Source organism: Haliotis rubra, unplaced genomic scaffold (assembly GCF_003918875.1).
Source record: "Haliotis rubra isolate DU_JTF1 unplaced genomic scaffold, ASM391887v1 Scf364, whole genome shotgun sequence".
In the NCBI taxonomy this organism is placed as follows: Eukaryota; Metazoa; Mollusca; class Gastropoda; order Lepetellida; family Haliotidae; genus Haliotis; species Haliotis rubra.
Window position 1 is genome coordinate 119,278 of NW_025767040.1, and position 17,760 is coordinate 137,037.

A 17,760-nucleotide genomic window follows, 5' to 3' on the forward strand; every position below is an offset into this window, starting at 1 on the left:
TTATGCTTATATAAATACCGCCCCAGCAACATAACAATTACAAAATCGTGATGGTTACAAGTAAACGAAAATAATTGGCAATTCATGTGTTCATAGATTAATATAGCATGTGTTCATACGTAAATGAAGCAAAGATGCAATTAACAATATGATGATACGTGCTGCAATGAAGACAAGTAAACGTACAGGCATACAAGAGTTCTAGCTTTTTAGATTTTGCTGTCATAATCTTACGAAACTTGCCTAAATATTTACAAATCGATTGCTTTTAGTTATGAAATGATGAACAGATATTAATATATCCATTTCAACATTATTGCTTAAAAACACGTTACCACATAAGATAGTTTCTAGATCATATCCGTGGATGTAAAAGAAATCATTTTTTCTGATTTCATTATATTTAGTACAAGTAAAGAAATAATTATATGAATTCTCCATTTGGTGTTCACAAGGGCAGACCGGGTTTTCTGATATAAATCTTTGCAATTTGTCCCAGTTAAGATCACTGCATCCTAGTCTCAGTCGACTGTGAGTTATTTGACAGTTTCTACTACCATAATATACATCAAAGTGAACATTACTGATTTGACACATCTTGTTGTTCTGCAGTAAATGCTTCTCAAATTAGTGCCACCAAGTAAAGGATAACGACTATTTTCCCCGGTAATAAATGATGATACATTTTATAAAATGTTAGCAATTTATAGTATTTTCGCCTTTCACTCAATGAAGTGAACGGCGTTTCGCGATAAATCTTTTGATGGCTTGTTCCACGGACAGCACCACATATTGTTCTAAGGGCATCTAGATGTAGTTTTTCTAAAGTAAGAGCGTGCTGGTCTGTACAGTTGTCCCAAATATGAGAGTAGTAATCAAAAGAAGGAAGAATATAGGATTTGTACATGGTCACTTGTGTTTTCCTAGACAAGCGATATTTGAAACTTTTAAGACAATTTATCATGGGACTAACATTTGTAATAATGTTGTGAATGTGCAGTTGTTTTGCAGTGTTATTCCAAGGTTTTTATGACTTCCAACATCTTGAATAGCAATCCCATTCATAAATAAGTTCGGTTTAGAGTTGAGAACATTTCTGCGCGTGAACTACATAGTTTCTGTTTTTGATGGATTAAAAGTAACTTGCCACGTATTTGCCCAATTGGATATCTTTTCTAAATCGTCATTTAAGCAGTTAGCTGCTTCAAATGGATCGTCTACGATAACATAAATTGGCGTATCATCAGCGAAAGTCTGATTCTACTGTTAATCCCATCGACTATGTCAAGTAGTGGTCCTAAAACTGAACCCTGTGGAACACCAGCCATTACGGGTCTTAATTTGGAACTGAAACCATTAATAACAACCTTTTGTACTCTATTTTGTAAACAACTTTCAAACCATTTTAGTAAATTTCCTTTAATTCCATTTGCCTGAAGCTTTCGGATAATTACCTTATGCCAGACTTTGTCAAACGCCTTAATATCACCTTACTAAACTGCTCTTATCTCCTTACCTTCATCTAGGCCTTTAGCGATAAAGTTATACAAGTATGTATAACTTGGTTGGCACAAGAGTCGCTCGGAATGAATACGGACTGAAGATTGGAGAGTAAATTGTTGTCTCTAAGGTGATTAAAAAACGTGCTTGAATACACATTTTTCAAATATTTTAGATAAATAACTCGTAAGGCCACGGGTCTGTAGTTAGAGCATTCATTTATGCCTTCTTTCTTATGGTGAGGAATTACATTCGCTTTCTTACACAAGGACGGAAATATAATTTGCTGTAAGGAAAGATTAAAGAACTTAGCATGGGTGTTAAGGTGTTAGCCGTACTACTAATATATTTAGCTTGGATAAAATTTACTTCTATGAATATATTAACATATTTATATTAATATGTTTGAGTTAATTCCAATCAGCCGTTCAGTAACTCCATACTTTGCCATTGGGAGAGGAGGGGTTGACGAAGAAAAAAGATCAAATCTGTTCTTAAATAATAAACAGTTTTATTGCAAATAAAATATAAAACACATAGGTGGTAAGCTTAGACAGCATATCCACATGACAAAATATATCACTTGCATGATCAGGTTATCAATAAATAAAGTCCCATTTTCCGCTAAGGATAAGAGTCACAAAACAAGTCTGCTACAAGAACAACAACATCGAAAGATATTTCTTTTGTTTCTTCTATTCATTCTTTAGTGATCCCGTTAAAGAATTGTTCAATGAGATAATTCTCGTCGTTTGAGACGGCGAATGGGAATCAGATGGTCACAATGTCTGACCTGACAGATGGTGACCGGGCCCGACATTGTGTGTCATGGCTGTAAACTATTGGTTGGCCTGACCGATTATATAGGATAGATTATATCACTGGCTGCAGTAACATTACTAGAGTATTGAGGATTTAGTAATATAGCCTTCACCTACAAGCATCCATGCCATACTTGTAATTCCTGGTTAAATTCGGTTCCAGTTAACCTTTACTGGCCGTAAGAGGCGATAATATCCCCCGGCCGCAGTAACACAACTGGGCCCAGATTTTCGAAGCTCTCTTAGCGCTGATAGTCGTAAGTGCCATACATAAACATTAACTTACGACTATCATAGCGCTAAGAGAGCTCGGAAATCTAGGCCCTAGAATATTGCACTTTGATTACGAAAACAGTCTTCTTCTCTGCTGGAGTCGATCATTGCTTGCAATATCAACCAATGTCTGGAATGACTCTTTACAACATAATTTGAATGTCACTGCAACATGTGCTGTCGTCATGTTCTCTTAACGGGGTTATATAGTGTATTATTCATCATCACGTCATCGTACGTTGGTGGCGGCACCGACGGGTCGACGGTGGGGTTAGTGTTCGGCATCATGGGTGCTGATGGTGCCATCACGGTGCTTGGTATTTGTCCGTGGGGGTCTTCCAAGGAGAGGCCTTCCTCTTCGTGCACAGAATCTAGGTCTCTCATTTTCATCCTGTCACATATTATTCTAGATACTAGGAATGTCACGGCCACAAATGCAATGACTCCTGTAAATGTACCTGCTATGACATCGATTGATACACCGCCTCCTTCTGATACTGCAATGTAAAATACATGACGTTATGACATACAGTTCCGTGTATTGTACATAACAGTAAAACCGTGGTAAGCATTATCCAGACTAATAGTGCGAGTGACTGTTGTTTTATGCAGCCATCAAATTTGCATCAACAAGTACATCATGCCGACCGCCTCCATGTTGTACAGAAGTTGCCATAAGTGAGTCATCATTAGTGAAATTTCCAAAGACTTACGTGCTAATTTACAGTTGCAAGAATACTTTTCATAAATTGAGTTGAAGTCATTACAATCTGATAGTTCGAAAACATCTTGGAAATCATCTTCAGCTACGTGTACACAATTTTCTTTCTTCTTTCCGTTGATTATTTATCGAATGACACCTGATTAAGCACCACATATAATTACAAATTTTAATCCTTCCCATAGACAGCCATGTTAAAACCTGATTGGTATGTGTAATACATGTGGTTTAAATAGTTGCCATTTTCTTAATAAGCATCGTAAAACTAAATGGAAACTATGTGTATGTAGCTGAGATGATTTCTCAGCTGGTAGATACGTATTGAAAGCAATTCGACCGAAAGTAAATTTATGAAAATTATTCTTGTAAGAGTTAATTAACATGCAAATACATGTATATGGGAATTTTACTAATGATGACTCACTTATGGCCAACTACTGTATATAGTGGCTAGAGCGTCCGTCCGGAGACGTTAAAATATGGTACTTGTTGGTCCCTGCCTGGCGCTCGGTATTTATGGGTACAACAAGGACTGGTCGGCTCGGAGGCAGTATAATGTGTCTGAGTGGGGTATACATGCTTAACTGTGGCATGGCATCTCAGTGAGCTGGCACTATGAAAACCTCTCGGCTAGTACAAGCAGCCACACAAACACACGCATGCACGTCATAAGAGCGACTGCTTGCCATAGTTCACACGTCATCGTATCCCAACTGCGGCGATCGATGCTCATGCTGCTGATCACTGGACTGTCTGGTCCAGACTCGATTATTTACAGACCGCCGCCACATAGCTGAGTGTTGCGTTAAAGAATAAACAAACAAACAAACAAACAAACAAATACCAAACCAACACTCTCCATTCTTACCATCACTTGCAGGGGTTGTAGCTTCCACATAAGTCCCGTATTCAATAGAGAAGCCAAACCCTACCCCAATAGGGCTGTTGCAGGTTAAGAGAATGAACATGTAGCTACCAGTAGCAAGCTTTTCCGGCGTCTCCTGTTTACACCACCTCCCAAGCGAGCGGAAGTTGTCACTGTAACCTGTACATACGAACCTTGATGTTTGTCATTCAAATAGCAGGTAAATATTGGAATTCAATCGGACATCAGTGTGTGATTAAATGAAAGCTTATGACTAGAATTTGAAGAACAAAATATATTTGAAACCGGTATGAGAGCTGGACATTTCAAATGTTTTGTTTTCTAGCATTTTACCAACTTGACACATTATCCAAATAAAACAAGGAAATATATAATTTTAGTATTTTCAAATTCATTGTAAAAATTATTGATAATATTTATTCCATTTTTTTACACCTTTTTCAAGGAGATGTCCGAAGCGTGTACTTTCAGAGGCGACGACAGTAAACTAATCATATACGGGTACAAATCGTTGTTTTTAAACCAAAATGAAGTAGAACTAACCGTCTGATGCTTCCATGTAGTTACTTGAACATTCGCGAGTAAGAGAAGAGGAAAGGACCCTGATACGCAGCCTCCCGTTTGGTGACGTCGTCTTTATCCTCCATCCCATCTCGAAACGACTGCAACAGTCAAGCCATTATCATCAGCACTTCGATCATGTGATACAAGAAAATATCATGATTATTATTTACAGATTAAAAGAAATAATTGAGGCAAAGAGGTTTCGGTGATCACTGAACAGCCAGGCTGGTTCGGCACTGCAAGTCCAGATTGCCTTGTAGAACCTACCACTTTTCGGAGAATGTGAAGACACCCCAGCATTGCAGTCTTTTGCAATAATCTGAGAGTCAGAAGGAATGGCAGCAAACCCAGGTTTTTCGCTATGTCAGTCATCAGATTGAGAGGTATCAAACCTAAGACACCAAAACCAGCGGGTGTCTTTGGTTGTATTTTGAAAAAAAATCATTTATCACTTTGGAAAAGTTTATTTCAATTTAAGCAACATTTTGTCTTGTCCCACTTTCATTTCACTTCTGTTCGGATCTTAACCTTTACCTTTAGGGAATCAAGAATTCGATTTTGAATTTTTGTCTTTTGCGGTCGTGTACTATGTTTTAATTTGTTTTTCCAAATCGCTTTTTTATGTTTGCCATTGATTGCCCCGTGGTACGTAATTTCAAACAAAGAAATAATTTCATTTATCAAGTTGACTCTTGGGAAAAGATTTGCTATATTGTTTACTCGGTTTCAAATACATGTTCCCTTCCTTGAAATTCCATCAGTAAATGTTTATCCTATATATGATATGCATGCAGCTTGTAGTGATGAAATGTGCAGGTACATCTACAGGTACCTCAATGACAGACAAGTGATATGGTACTAGTATTCACTGAGGAGACTTGAGAAGGACAGTTTACTGCCACTTTCAACACTTATCCAACCATTTCACTGCGGGGACACATGGATTAAAGACATTGTGCCAATATCAAACCAGCTCATCGCCGTGACGCTTTAACCACTAGTGTTTCCCAACCACCCCCTAAGACACATAATACAGTTCATCAGGAGGTGAGGTGAAATGGTGTTTAACGTCGCGCTGGAGAATATTTCGCTCATATGACGATGTGCATGCGTGTGTATGTGTATGTGCGGCTGGTTTTATAGTGCTAGCCCACTGAGATACCATGCCGCAGTGAAGCATGAATACCCCACTCAGACACATTATACTGACTCCGAGCCGACCAGTCCTTGTTGTACCCATTAATGCCGAGCGCCAGGCAGGGACCAACAAGTACCATATTTTAACGTCTTTTGGTATGACGTGGTCGGGGATCGAACCCGCGACCTTCCGCTCTCCGGGCGGACGCTCTAACCACTACACCACGGAGGCGGTCAGTTCATCAGTAAGATCTAGCAGTGGCTATATGGTTCTTGACTTATTTATCGACATAAAATAGAAGTATACAAAGTGAATGCATATTAATGCAACTGGTAGGTTTATGGTTTTGTAAGATATAGGACTTCTTGATAGCAATAAAGTATCGTGAGTACTAAAACCAATATATTCCACCAAGAATTTGGAATTTCTGTTTTTGAATAGTATAAAACTGAGGGTTTAAATCACTTCGGTCGAAATTTATTGTCACACGTACTTTTAATGTTTTAGTGAAATCAACAAATCTGCATTTTCCATCCTATAATGACTGAGAAAGATAAAAACTTTTGGATAAATATATTAACTTCCGCTGCTAAATAGGTATATTCAATCAGAGGTGGTTATTTTAATTTGATACCTCGCATACACACACCATTCATGATGGCGGTGGGGGAGCTTAGTGGTTAAAGCGTTCGCTCGTCACGCCGAAGTCCCGGGTTCGATTCACCACATGGGTATTATGTGTGAAACGTGAAGAAACGTGACGATATAGCATTGGTCATGACGTCACGTCACCAAAACAAAGTGATAGTTTTCCCTAGGGCATCGTATGAGAAATTTGAACCCCGATATGTTCGCCCTCGTAGGTAATAAATTCATCTAATCATCTCTTTCGAAGATGAGCATTCCCTATAAAGACAAAACAATATATAGTCGGCACCTCGCACATTGTACGTGTCTTAGCACCAACTGTGCATGTAGTGATACTTACTTTGGGTAGTATGGCGGAAGGGCTGGAGGCTCAAAGACTTGACTCTCGGTCCCTGCCTCTAACTCCACTACAGGAAACGTGTTGTCGTAAAATACACCTGTGAATGTCAGTGAATAAAATGTCACATGTTCGGAATATTACAAAGATAACTATAGTTTACTTGGCTTGTATTCAACATCAACAACCTCACACCAATAACAATGAGTGAGTAAGTGAGTTTTTAGTTTCACCGTTTACCGTTATAGCATTACTCCAGCAGTATTACTGCAGCATTATCACCAGACACTTGAAATAGACTTTACACATTGTACCTCGCGTGTGTGTGAGAGCGTGTGCGTGTCGGAAACATAAATAATACACAAGTACATGAGTGAGTGGTGAGATAGTGGCGAGTGAAGGTGAAGGGTTCTCCGTTGCAAATACTGGCATAACCATTTTGGGATCTGAACCCGGCCGTCGGCGTGATCGAACGCTTAACCACTATAGGCCACCCAGCACCACTCTCAGACAATTGTAACTTTAGCAAAAACGTATGTGTACAATTATAGAATCTGGTCCCACTTTTGTAAACATGTAACAATATGTAGAATTAAGTAAACAGTCCTATATCCTACCCGAGCTGTACTGGACTTTGAATCCATCTCCTCCAGTTCCATCGGCACGGGGTCTGAGTGAAATGGTGAGAGAATTTCTTCTGCTGATAATTCTGGAGTTGCTGTGTGTTGCAAACAACCCTAACTTGTCAGTAGGCCAGACGCTGGTGCCTATAAAACAAAACAAACTAGGTTACATCTTTGAAAAACGACCTGTGAACCACAGGCCCTCGTGTCCTTGCGAAGATTAAAAAAAAAATTGAGATGACCCCCGATACGATATGTCATAATGTATTGTACTGTGAAGCATTTCGAGTCGGGGGTCATCTCAATTGTTTCTTTTTTATATTTTTCTTAACATCTTTAGGGCCTGTGCTGTGAAGATCCGAGTTAGAACTGGTTCTCAGCAACGCATGCTCGTCGTAAGAGGCCACTAGCGGGATAGGTTGGTCAGCCTATTGCTGAGTGCGGCGTTAAACAACAACGATACCAAACCAAAATCTTTGAAAAGCTGTTCTTCTGTTTAACAGGCGGTGGGGTAGCCTAGTGGTCAAAGCGTTCACTCGTCACGCCGAAGACCCGGGTTCGATTCCCCACATGGGTACAATGTGTGAAGCCCATTTCTGGTGTCCCCCGCCGTCATATTGCTGGAATATTGCTAAATGCGGCGTAAAACTAAACTCACTCACTCACTCTTCTGTTTAACGCCGCAATATTCCAGCTGTATACCAGCGGCCTCTACCATACAACACAGTGTGAACAACAACCCACGCCTTCTAGGTATGATCATAAACCGTATGACTTATTTCGACAGTACACTGTGTTACACATTAAAACATTGAAGTCGATACCGAATCTACCAAGCGCCTCACAAGGAGAGATCAAAGGCAGTGTTTGTTCTTTCGCCGATGCTACGCCTATTTGTTGTCTGAACGGCGCAAATAACAAGCAATATCATAGCGGCTTCGAAATATTCGCATCTGGTCCAGACAAACCAGTGACTGGAGGTCACATCCAGTCGGTGTACGATGGCAAGCAACCCACCGAGTGTGACAAAACCCAAGCGGTCCTCTTTGCCGCCTCTCCTCTCGTGATAAGGATGGGACGCAGGGGATGCAGAACAACCACTAACATCTGGACCAAGGGGTTATATCACGAACTACTCATATTATCAAAGCTATCCAAACCTGGAACTATTTACAGTTACTTCCCACCAATCTAAAATCCTCAAACTAAAAGATAACGGGAAGTCCTGGTGCGGGTAGGGGGCGCAGCTGAGACTGCGTTCATGTAAAGATACTGGTTGGTTGGTTTGCCGCACGCAGCAATATCCATGCTTTATGGCGGCGATCTCTAAACATAATCGAGTGTGGATCAGACAATCCAGTGATCGATACCATGAGCATCGATCTACGCAATTGGGATACGATGACACATGTCAACTAAGTCAGCGAGCCTGACCACACGATCCCGTTAGTCACCTCTTACGACAAGCATGGGTCTTTAACTACTTGTCTGCATGCACTGGGTTACTTATTACCAAGTCGTTGAGGCATAGCTGAGCGACGTCAAAGACGACGTTGAGTCTTCAAGACAACACCGTATGTAGAAACCAACACATGCTGACCATAAACAACTGAGTGACACCAAGAATACTGTGAAAGGCATCATACATATGATGAAACTATGAAAGGAGAGTTTATGAGTGAATATATTGCATTCATATACACTGAGCGAAAAAACAACTACAGTGAGGGAGTTTAGTTGTACGCCGCTTTTAATGCAATATAATGGGCTTCACACATTGCATCGGACCCGGGTTATAAAGCTTTTATTTATAATTTTTTTTTTTATTCTATACATTCCATGTTCATTACATAAGAAAAATATCTTAATTATATTTAGGGATATACTCAAATGCGATCTGATAGTTCATTTATCAGGACAATGCAAAAGGCTGATTTGAAAAAGCTTTTTGGAAAGGTGGGTCTTTAGCGATGTTCGAAAGGTTGAAAGTTCTGTCATTTCTCTCAAATGTTGTGGGAGATGATTCCATTCTGAGGCTGCAGCATAAGAAAGTTCTTTGACCAAATTTAACTGTTCTGACTTTAGGAATACACAGAAGATTATGTTTCTCGGAGCGGAGGGATCTTGTTGGTTTGTATGGAGAAAGGAGGTCGGACAGATATTGAGGTGCACTTCAGAGAGACATCTGAAGGCGAGAATGCAGAGTTTAAAAGTGATGCGCTGTGGAATGGGCAACCAGTGAAGTCCTTCAACACAGGGGTGATGTGAGCTGACTTGGGTGAAGAGTGACTATTCTTGCTGCTGTGTTCTGAACCCGTTGCAGTCTACCAATCTGGGATTTTGTTGCACCAGCAAAGAGGCTGTTGCAGTAATCTAGTCTTGTCATCACCAATGAGAGGAATAGGATTTTAGCTGACTCCTTTGTAAAGCTTTCGAATGTTTCCAATGTTTCGGAGGTAGGAAGCATGTCCTGCACAAGATGGTAATGTGCTGGTCCAATGACAGCTCAGGATCAACAGTCACGCCAAGGTCCTTAACACTGTTAGATAGTGGAACAGTGGTTTCGCCAAAGTGAAACGACTTGATGTTGGTCTGTTCTCGGCGAGGTGTTGTCCCTACCAGAAGACACTCTGTCTTGTCCTCATTTAGCTTCAGCTTGTTGGTGAACATCCATGACTTGATCTGGTCACAACACTCTGCCATGTGGTCTGTTGCAGAATGCACGTCAGTTGGATTTGGTTTGAAACTGTTATGAAGCTGGGTGTCATCGGCATACAACTGTCGCGAGACTTGAAACTGGTCAATTAGAGTCCCGAGATCCTTTGTGTATAGTGTGAAAAGGACCGGTCCCAATACAGATCCCTGAGGAACACCACATTGGAGATGAACGTTGTCAGAAGAGCAACCATCAATGAATAAAACCTGATGACGATTTGTCAAATAAGATGGGAACCAATCCAGGACTATCCCATCAATACCAAAGTTATTCCTGAGGCGAGACAGAAGCCTGCTATGATCAATGGTGTCGAATGCGGCGCTGAGGTCGAGGAGGACCAGTAAAGAAGTCATGTTATTGTCAACACTGAATCTCAAGTCATTAAACACACGGACAAGAGCTGTCTCAGTACTGTGGTCCTTACGGTAAGCCGACTGATATGGCTCGTAGAGGTCATGATGCATCAGATGCTGAGATAACCTGTCTCCCACTGCTCTCTCTATCACCTTGGACATGAAGGTAAGGTTGGATACAGGACGATAATTCTTGAGTTCATCTGGATCCAGATTTGATTTCTTCAGAAGAGGTTTCACTATCGCTGATTTAAATGGAGTGGGCATGATGCCAAGTCTGAGGCATCATTTTACAACTTTTTTAGTTGAGATGTATAGTACACATGTGATGAAACGTTTCCTTAACAATATCATTTTAACAGTAAAGAACGGAAGCCTGTTAGGGCCATTCGGGTTTTTTCTTGAAATATCAAAGTATTGTCTTGAAATTGAAATTCTTATTTTGAAATTTCTAGATCATTGTCTTGAAATGTCTACTTTATAAGCATCATGAAAATTCAACTTAGCATCTTGAAATTTCAACACAGCAACATAGAAAAAAATATAAAAATGAATGGCCCTTGAAGGGTTCCGTAGTAAAGGGCTTACCATCTGTCACTTCAATGAGATCCCCGGGTCTACAACGTAGACAAACGCGCTTTTCCAAATCTGAGCCTACGATCCGAACTTGGACGGTTTCACCTGGAAATGCTGTAATAGTCCACCTACATGCAATGTTCCTGTGGAGAAAATTTAAATTGAATCATAAATTCATAGCGTTACATATTTTAAACAGTAATTGTTACATCATCATTTATCATAAATAATTTAATTTGTGATGTGTGCCATCAGTAGTTTCCTGTAGATTTGATTCAGTGACAGAGAGACTTTACTTTAACGCTTTTATCACAATACATACATGTCGCGTGTATGTTAGAAGAAACACCGACATGAGGCATATATCGGATGTTTACCACTTTGTTGAGGTGAGGTCAGGCGAGGTGAAATTGGGTTTTACGTCGTGCTTGAGAATATTTCGCTCATATGACGACGTGCAAGCGTGTGTATGTGTATGTGCAGCTACTTGTTCCAGCCCAGACTAAAGCTTGTTTTATAGTGCGAGCCCACTGAGATACCATGGCGCAGTGAAGCATGAATACCCCACTCAGACACATTATACTGACTCCGAGCCGACCAGTCCTTGTTGTACCCATTAATGCCGAGCGCCAGGCAGGGACCAAAAGTACCATATTTTAACGTCTTCTGGTATGGCGCGGTCGGGGATCGAACCCGCGACCTTCCGCTCTCCGGGCGGACGCTTTAACCACTACACGGCGGACCTTAATTACCACTTTGGTGAACTCCACGGACACATTTGTTGCTGACAAGGATTCGAACTCACAATCAGTGGTTCCTAGCCAAAGTCAAAGTCAAAGACTTTGTTTATTGTTTATTGTACAAAAGGCCTCCGGCCCATATACATTGGGGTTATACATATAAACATTATACATATGGTGCAATAAGTAGTAATTAGTGATAAAAAACAGCAAATCATCTTACATGCAGTAAATTACGTACAAGTAGTGAAACACGATGGATCTACAAAACTTTATATCAGATTATTACGTTTAATAAGAGCATAATTGATATAGTACGATAGCTTTATTATTACTTGCTGGTCAGTTGATGAAAGAAGCTAATGAAGGTGGCTTACATACATAACAATCAGCTATATATTTCGTTCGCAAATCTTTATAAAATAGACATACAAGTAAAAAATGGATTTCATTTTCCACATCTAAATGACACAAAGGCCACATTCTCTTGCATCGTTCAACATAAAAACGTCTTCGTTCGTTTACCATTATGTTGGTCAAGCCTAACCTAAAACATATAATGGATATCTTAATTTCTTTGATGTTAAAAACTACAGATATTTCACCGGCTGGAGAAGTGATTTGTATATTCTATATTCTAATATATATATATATATTTGTAAGAGTCATACCGTGAACTATTATCTATTACTGAATGCTATTTTTGTTTAACATATTAAGAGGTCTTTCTCGAAACTGAGTTAAAAACAAACTTGCATTACCAACTGACTGACTTAACCATACAAAACCATAACCATGTGAAAACAGAAGTTTTCTCACATAAGATGCCCAAATGAACAAGCATGTTATAAGACTTTTTAGGTAATATATTTTCTTGCATACACAATATCTTAAGCTTTTATACATCGAATATGAGCATTTATATACAGGAGATACCTCCCACATTCACCGTACACCATAAATTCGGTGTAGCCTACCCATGGGACATAATTCTTCATGGGAAAATGTCTCGCCATAGATGATCAGGTCACCCAGGCCTTTAAGGCCTTTAAGCAGTATTCCAATTGTAGTATGATTGATAGTATTCGCGACAGATCAGACCTACCTATCATGGCCATCTGTATAGCCGGGGTAAGTAAAATACTTGCGAGAACGTGTAGCAGTGAGCGTAGAGTTGTTACAATCAGTACCCGCTGCAAAAGAAAATAGAATAATGATCCGTAAAATGAAAGAATAGTTGGACAAATATACAAACAACAATTAAGAACCGTAAAACTTTAACAATTTCACCAAACGAAGAAACAATATCACACTACCCTCCTGCAGTTAAGACAAAGGTTGACCCGTGAAGGTCCGGGTTAGAACATTGATTTTCAGTAACCCATGCTTGTCGTACGAGGCGATTAACGGGATCGGGTGGTCAGGCTCGCTGACTTGGTTGACACATGTCATCGGTTTCCAATTGCGCTGATCGATGCTCATGCTGTTCATCACTGGATTGTCTGGTCCAGACTCGATTATTTACAGACCGCCGCCATATAGCTGGAATATTGCTGAGTGCGGCGTAAACCTAAACTCACTCACTCACTAAGAGAAAAGGTTGGCTGACTGAAATACGTGTACGTCTAATACAGCATTGGGAAGTAAGCGATATGAGCATACGAAACAATTAATTTATCCGTAAACTTGTCCACATGTTGCGTACTGCTTCAGCAACGCTATCAACACAACAAGTATGACGACCTGATGAATCAGAGACGCTAAATTTGTCATGGTAATGCAACATCGTAAACAACGCCCATGGCTACCGAGTTATAGCCCGCCTGGCTCTTCATACATAAGGTACTCTCCATTTCATGGTACTCAAGGTTTTCAGTTCTGTTTCTTCAAATTTAGTCTATTCTGTAGCAAGTATTATTTATCATAAAAGCATCATCGCTGTACATACTAATATTTTCGGGGAAGTATGGACACTTTCACGATACAGACGTCCGCGCTCTTCTCATCGCAAACCTATGTCTATTTATAGCGCAAAACCGTCCTCCCGCGAGATCAGAGACTCGCGAGTTTAGAAGGGACAAACCCGTTCTAGGTCGTGGTAATGCAATAACAGTGATAACAGCCTCGCCAGCGGCTATATTATACAGGGGGGTGAGTGGCAAAACACACCTTGACTCAATCTTCATATCACCAATTATCATCACATGTACAGAACCTACCTGCTTCCGCCTGGCAGAACGTGAACCATACGAATAGAACTGAGATGAGTGCGTCTCGGACAGCTGTGATCATACCTAGACGATGCTTGTTTAGAAGTGCCTGGTGCTTCTGCACGGTGATGTTGTCTCTCTATTGCTCAATATGTGTGTGTGTCGTAATACGACGGGAGCGGTGTACCAACACAAGCTTTGTGTATTTTCCGGTGACGACAGCCTTGAACACTATGGAAGCCTGTTCAGGCTATCATGGCTCGAGTTTGTGAAATCGTATTTGTGAACTGCCGCGATTATACTGTCCAACATCCATTAGCTGATGATAAATATGGGTACCACCCATCACTCCTGAATACCTTCTAGCTTCCAAATATCATGCTATTTTAAAGCATCCGATCTATATTGGTAGAACACGTGGAGACATGGCACGTTTCTATGTCATAAAGGTGTTCGGTTTTAACCAGTAAAATCGATTAAACAAAATTTAATACAGGAAACATAATACACGTGAAAGATTATTTATGCTGAATATTATCAGTAAAAATCCGGGTTAGAATTGCTCTTCAGCAACACATGCTTGTCGTAAGAGGCGACTAACGGGATTGGGGACCCGTGAAGATCCGGGTAGAATAGGTCTTCAACAACCCATGCTTGCCACAAAAGGCGACTATGCTTGTCGTAAGAGGCGACTAACGGAATCGGGTGGTCAGGCTCGCTGACTTGGTTGACACATGTCATCGGTTCCCAATTGCGCAGATCGATGCTCATACTGTTGATCCCTGGATTGTCTGGTCCAGACTCGATTATTTACAGACCGCCGCCATATAGCTGGAATATTGCTGAGTGCGGCGTAAAACTAAACTCACTCACTCACTCACTCACTAACGGGATTGGGTGGTCATGCTCGCGGACTTGTTTGACACATGTCATTGTATTGAACGATGCTCATGCTGTTGATCACTGGATTGTCCAGACTCCATATAGCTGAATGTACAGCAGATCAAGTGCGGCGTTAAACAACAAACAAAACAACAGTTATGCTGAATCTGTTTACCAGATAAGTTATTATTTGCTTCCCGCGTACCTTCTCGATAGAACTCACAGGCAGCCACGTTAATGGCTAACATTAAAATTACAATTGTACCGGTTTTGTACGGACACGATAGCCGCGCCGCCCATCGTCGCAGAATTGCGTCCCTTGGGCGTGACAGTATCTTATGATCGTTGGTTCGAGAACCGGTTCACTCCGATTTCAGAACCATACCTGAGCTGCATTTGTGCACATGGGTTTCACCAAAGCGGTTATCGTTTGAGAGCCGCGTCATTTTCGGCCTTAAGCTTTCTCCAACATGTAGTTGACAAGCCGTGATATAACTGTAATACTGTTAAAAGCACTGTTAAACTCTCAAATATGATAATTATAAACGTTATATAATAATCCTTTATGACGGCGGTGTGGAAATACTGACAATCAAGTGATCAACAGCATGGGCATCGATCTACGCAATTGGGAACCGATGACATGTGTCAACCCACAGGGGCTTGTATTGGTGAAAATAATATGTCCTGGGTCCTACATTCGTTCACTGTTATCCATATACCTTCTTTATATGTATATGGATATCAGTGAACGAATGTAGGACCCAGGACGTATTATTTATATGTATATGGATATCAGTGAACGAATGTAGGACCCAGGACGTATTATTTATATGTATATGGATATCAGTGAACGAATGTAGGACCCAGGACTAAACCTGACCACCCGATCCCGTTAGTCGCCTTTTACGACAAGCATGGGTTGTTGAAGACCAATTCTAACCCGGATCTTCACGGATCGATTTCCAAAAATGCTGCCCCAGCGGTTCTATAAGTGAATGTAATATCCCCAAATTTTAAAAATATCCCTGCTGTACAATGAAAGGGGACAACTGAATCGGACACACATGCAGTACCCATGTGGGGAAACGAATCCGGTTCTTTGTCGTGACGAGCGAACGTTTCAACCACTTGACTACCCAGCGCCTATGTATGAGTTAGCAATCTAAATGATTATCCACTAAAGATTGTATATCCATATACATTTATATATATCCATATAAGAGTCAAGTGAACAGCAGTAATTAATTGAATAATACATAGAAATTATTACACGAGCAAGTGTATCAAAAGACTTACATGTGCACGAAACGAGTGACGGGCAATACATAATTTTGCACGGGTTTCGTATAAGTCATGACACACTTGCTCGAGTGTAATAATTTCTTTATTATCCATTTTCTTCATGTACATTTGTGCACTAAAACACGGTAGGCAAGTGTGACGGCCCACTTCATTGACGTCACGTTCAGTTGTTTAATGATGTCACAAACGACGAAACATAGAAACAATGGTTGCTCGGCAAAAGTTATATGTGCACGTGCACATATGATATGCAATTATTATGTATGACACTGGTTATTTTTCACCAGATTATGTCATCGCGTAAACAGAAGCACCATTACTGAATGGAATAGTGAATATTATTATGATCATTCTTAATGGGAGCACCACAAAATAAAACTATACTCACATTAAAGTTGATTGTTAATTGTTACATACATGTATAGCAATTGCTTCACGTGCAGTAGGCCTAATGTAATATTTCATCGGGAAATTTCCATATATGAGTCACCATTAACATTGATCGATGCATCATTCAACGAACTGGTTTCATTATGTACGACTTTCCACGAAACGGAAACGCAGTACACGAGTTTAGCAATAGACAGTGAAAGAAATGTCAACTCTATTTGTACACCTGAACTGTTTGACGGCTCGCTATGCGGATATAACTTACGTGGATGTACTCAATTACTACCGTCTTCTCATCACGGTCGAGCGGTAGAGCACTGCAAGGCGCGCGCTGAGTTTACCCATTCGTAACCAACTCGTGTTATTCCGGGACAAGCCGAATACCGTCTTTTGGAGGTTACGGAAAGGGGCGATCGGTGACGAATGTGGGTTTACACTTACCAAACAGGTTGAATGAGATTGCATTCCCGCATCAGTTGGTGCGGGTTGATGTGATTTTACGACGTTTTCAGTAAATATTCCTCCAATCAACTCGCGGACTCTCATGATCACTTTCGAGACTAGGTTTTACCTGGTACGAATATGTGGGGTAAGTCCGCGCCTATTCCCGATACAGCTAATTTTCACGAAATTCTTTTAACATCCGTAATTATGTGAGTAGGTACTTTCAATGAAACGTTACAAATTTCGTTATCACATTAAAGATATGTTCTTAAAGCGTTTCCAATGAGTTTACAATAGCTTATGACTGTTTAGAATGGTTATATTTATAGGTTTATTTGTTTTATACTGTAACAATACAACAGGAGAATAATACATTGATGCTCTTATATTAGGAGCCCAGGAATCAGTTGCCAATAAATAATAACAGTAGCTCGAGCCAGCCTATGAATAGGCTCACATTTCATGATACGTGTCATGTTTTTCCCACATTGAATAGAATTTGAGTTGGTAATACTGGCGGTTTTACATAATAAATTTGATCAATATGTTTTAATATGTTTGTTTCCCAATTGTACATGTTTTCAGGGGCCCGGGAAGCATGTGGGGTGGTGGGGTAGCCTAGTGGTTAAAGCG

At 40.4% G+C, this 17,760-nt stretch overlaps 1 protein-coding gene across 1 annotated transcript; it reads right to left on the reverse strand.

Annotated features, from left to right (window-relative positions):
* Positions 1-1,994: 1,994 nt before the first annotated feature.
* On the reverse strand, positions 1,995-14,318 carry LOC124285605 (CUB domain-containing protein 2-like). The gene is made up of 8 exons (XM_046721865.1): positions 14,116-14,318; positions 13,002-13,089; positions 11,169-11,299; positions 7,506-7,655; positions 6,892-6,988; positions 4,745-4,863; positions 4,184-4,360; positions 1,995-3,091 (listed from the first exon to the last, which is right to left on the reverse strand). The coding sequence occupies exons 1-8, from the start codon at positions 14,186-14,188 to the stop codon at positions 2,778-2,780; spliced, it is 1,149 nt and encodes a 382-aa protein (XP_046577821.1). The 5' UTR covers positions 14,189-14,318; the 3' UTR covers positions 1,995-2,777.
* Positions 14,319-17,760: the final 3,442 nt, after the last annotated feature.

Coding starts and splice junctions, on each gene's coding strand:
- LOC124285605 (XM_046721865.1), bottom strand. CDS start 14,188: ATGATCACAGCTGTCCGAGACGCACTCATCTCAGTTCTATTCGTATGG. Junction 11,300..13,001: donor TATACAGATGGCCATGATAG/GTAGGTCTGATC, acceptor TTTTCTCCACAG/GAACATTGCATGTAGGTGGA. Junction 3,092..4,183: donor TACAACCCCTGCAAGTGATG/GTAAGAATGGAG, acceptor TTTACATTGCAG/TATCAGAAGGAGGCGGTGTA.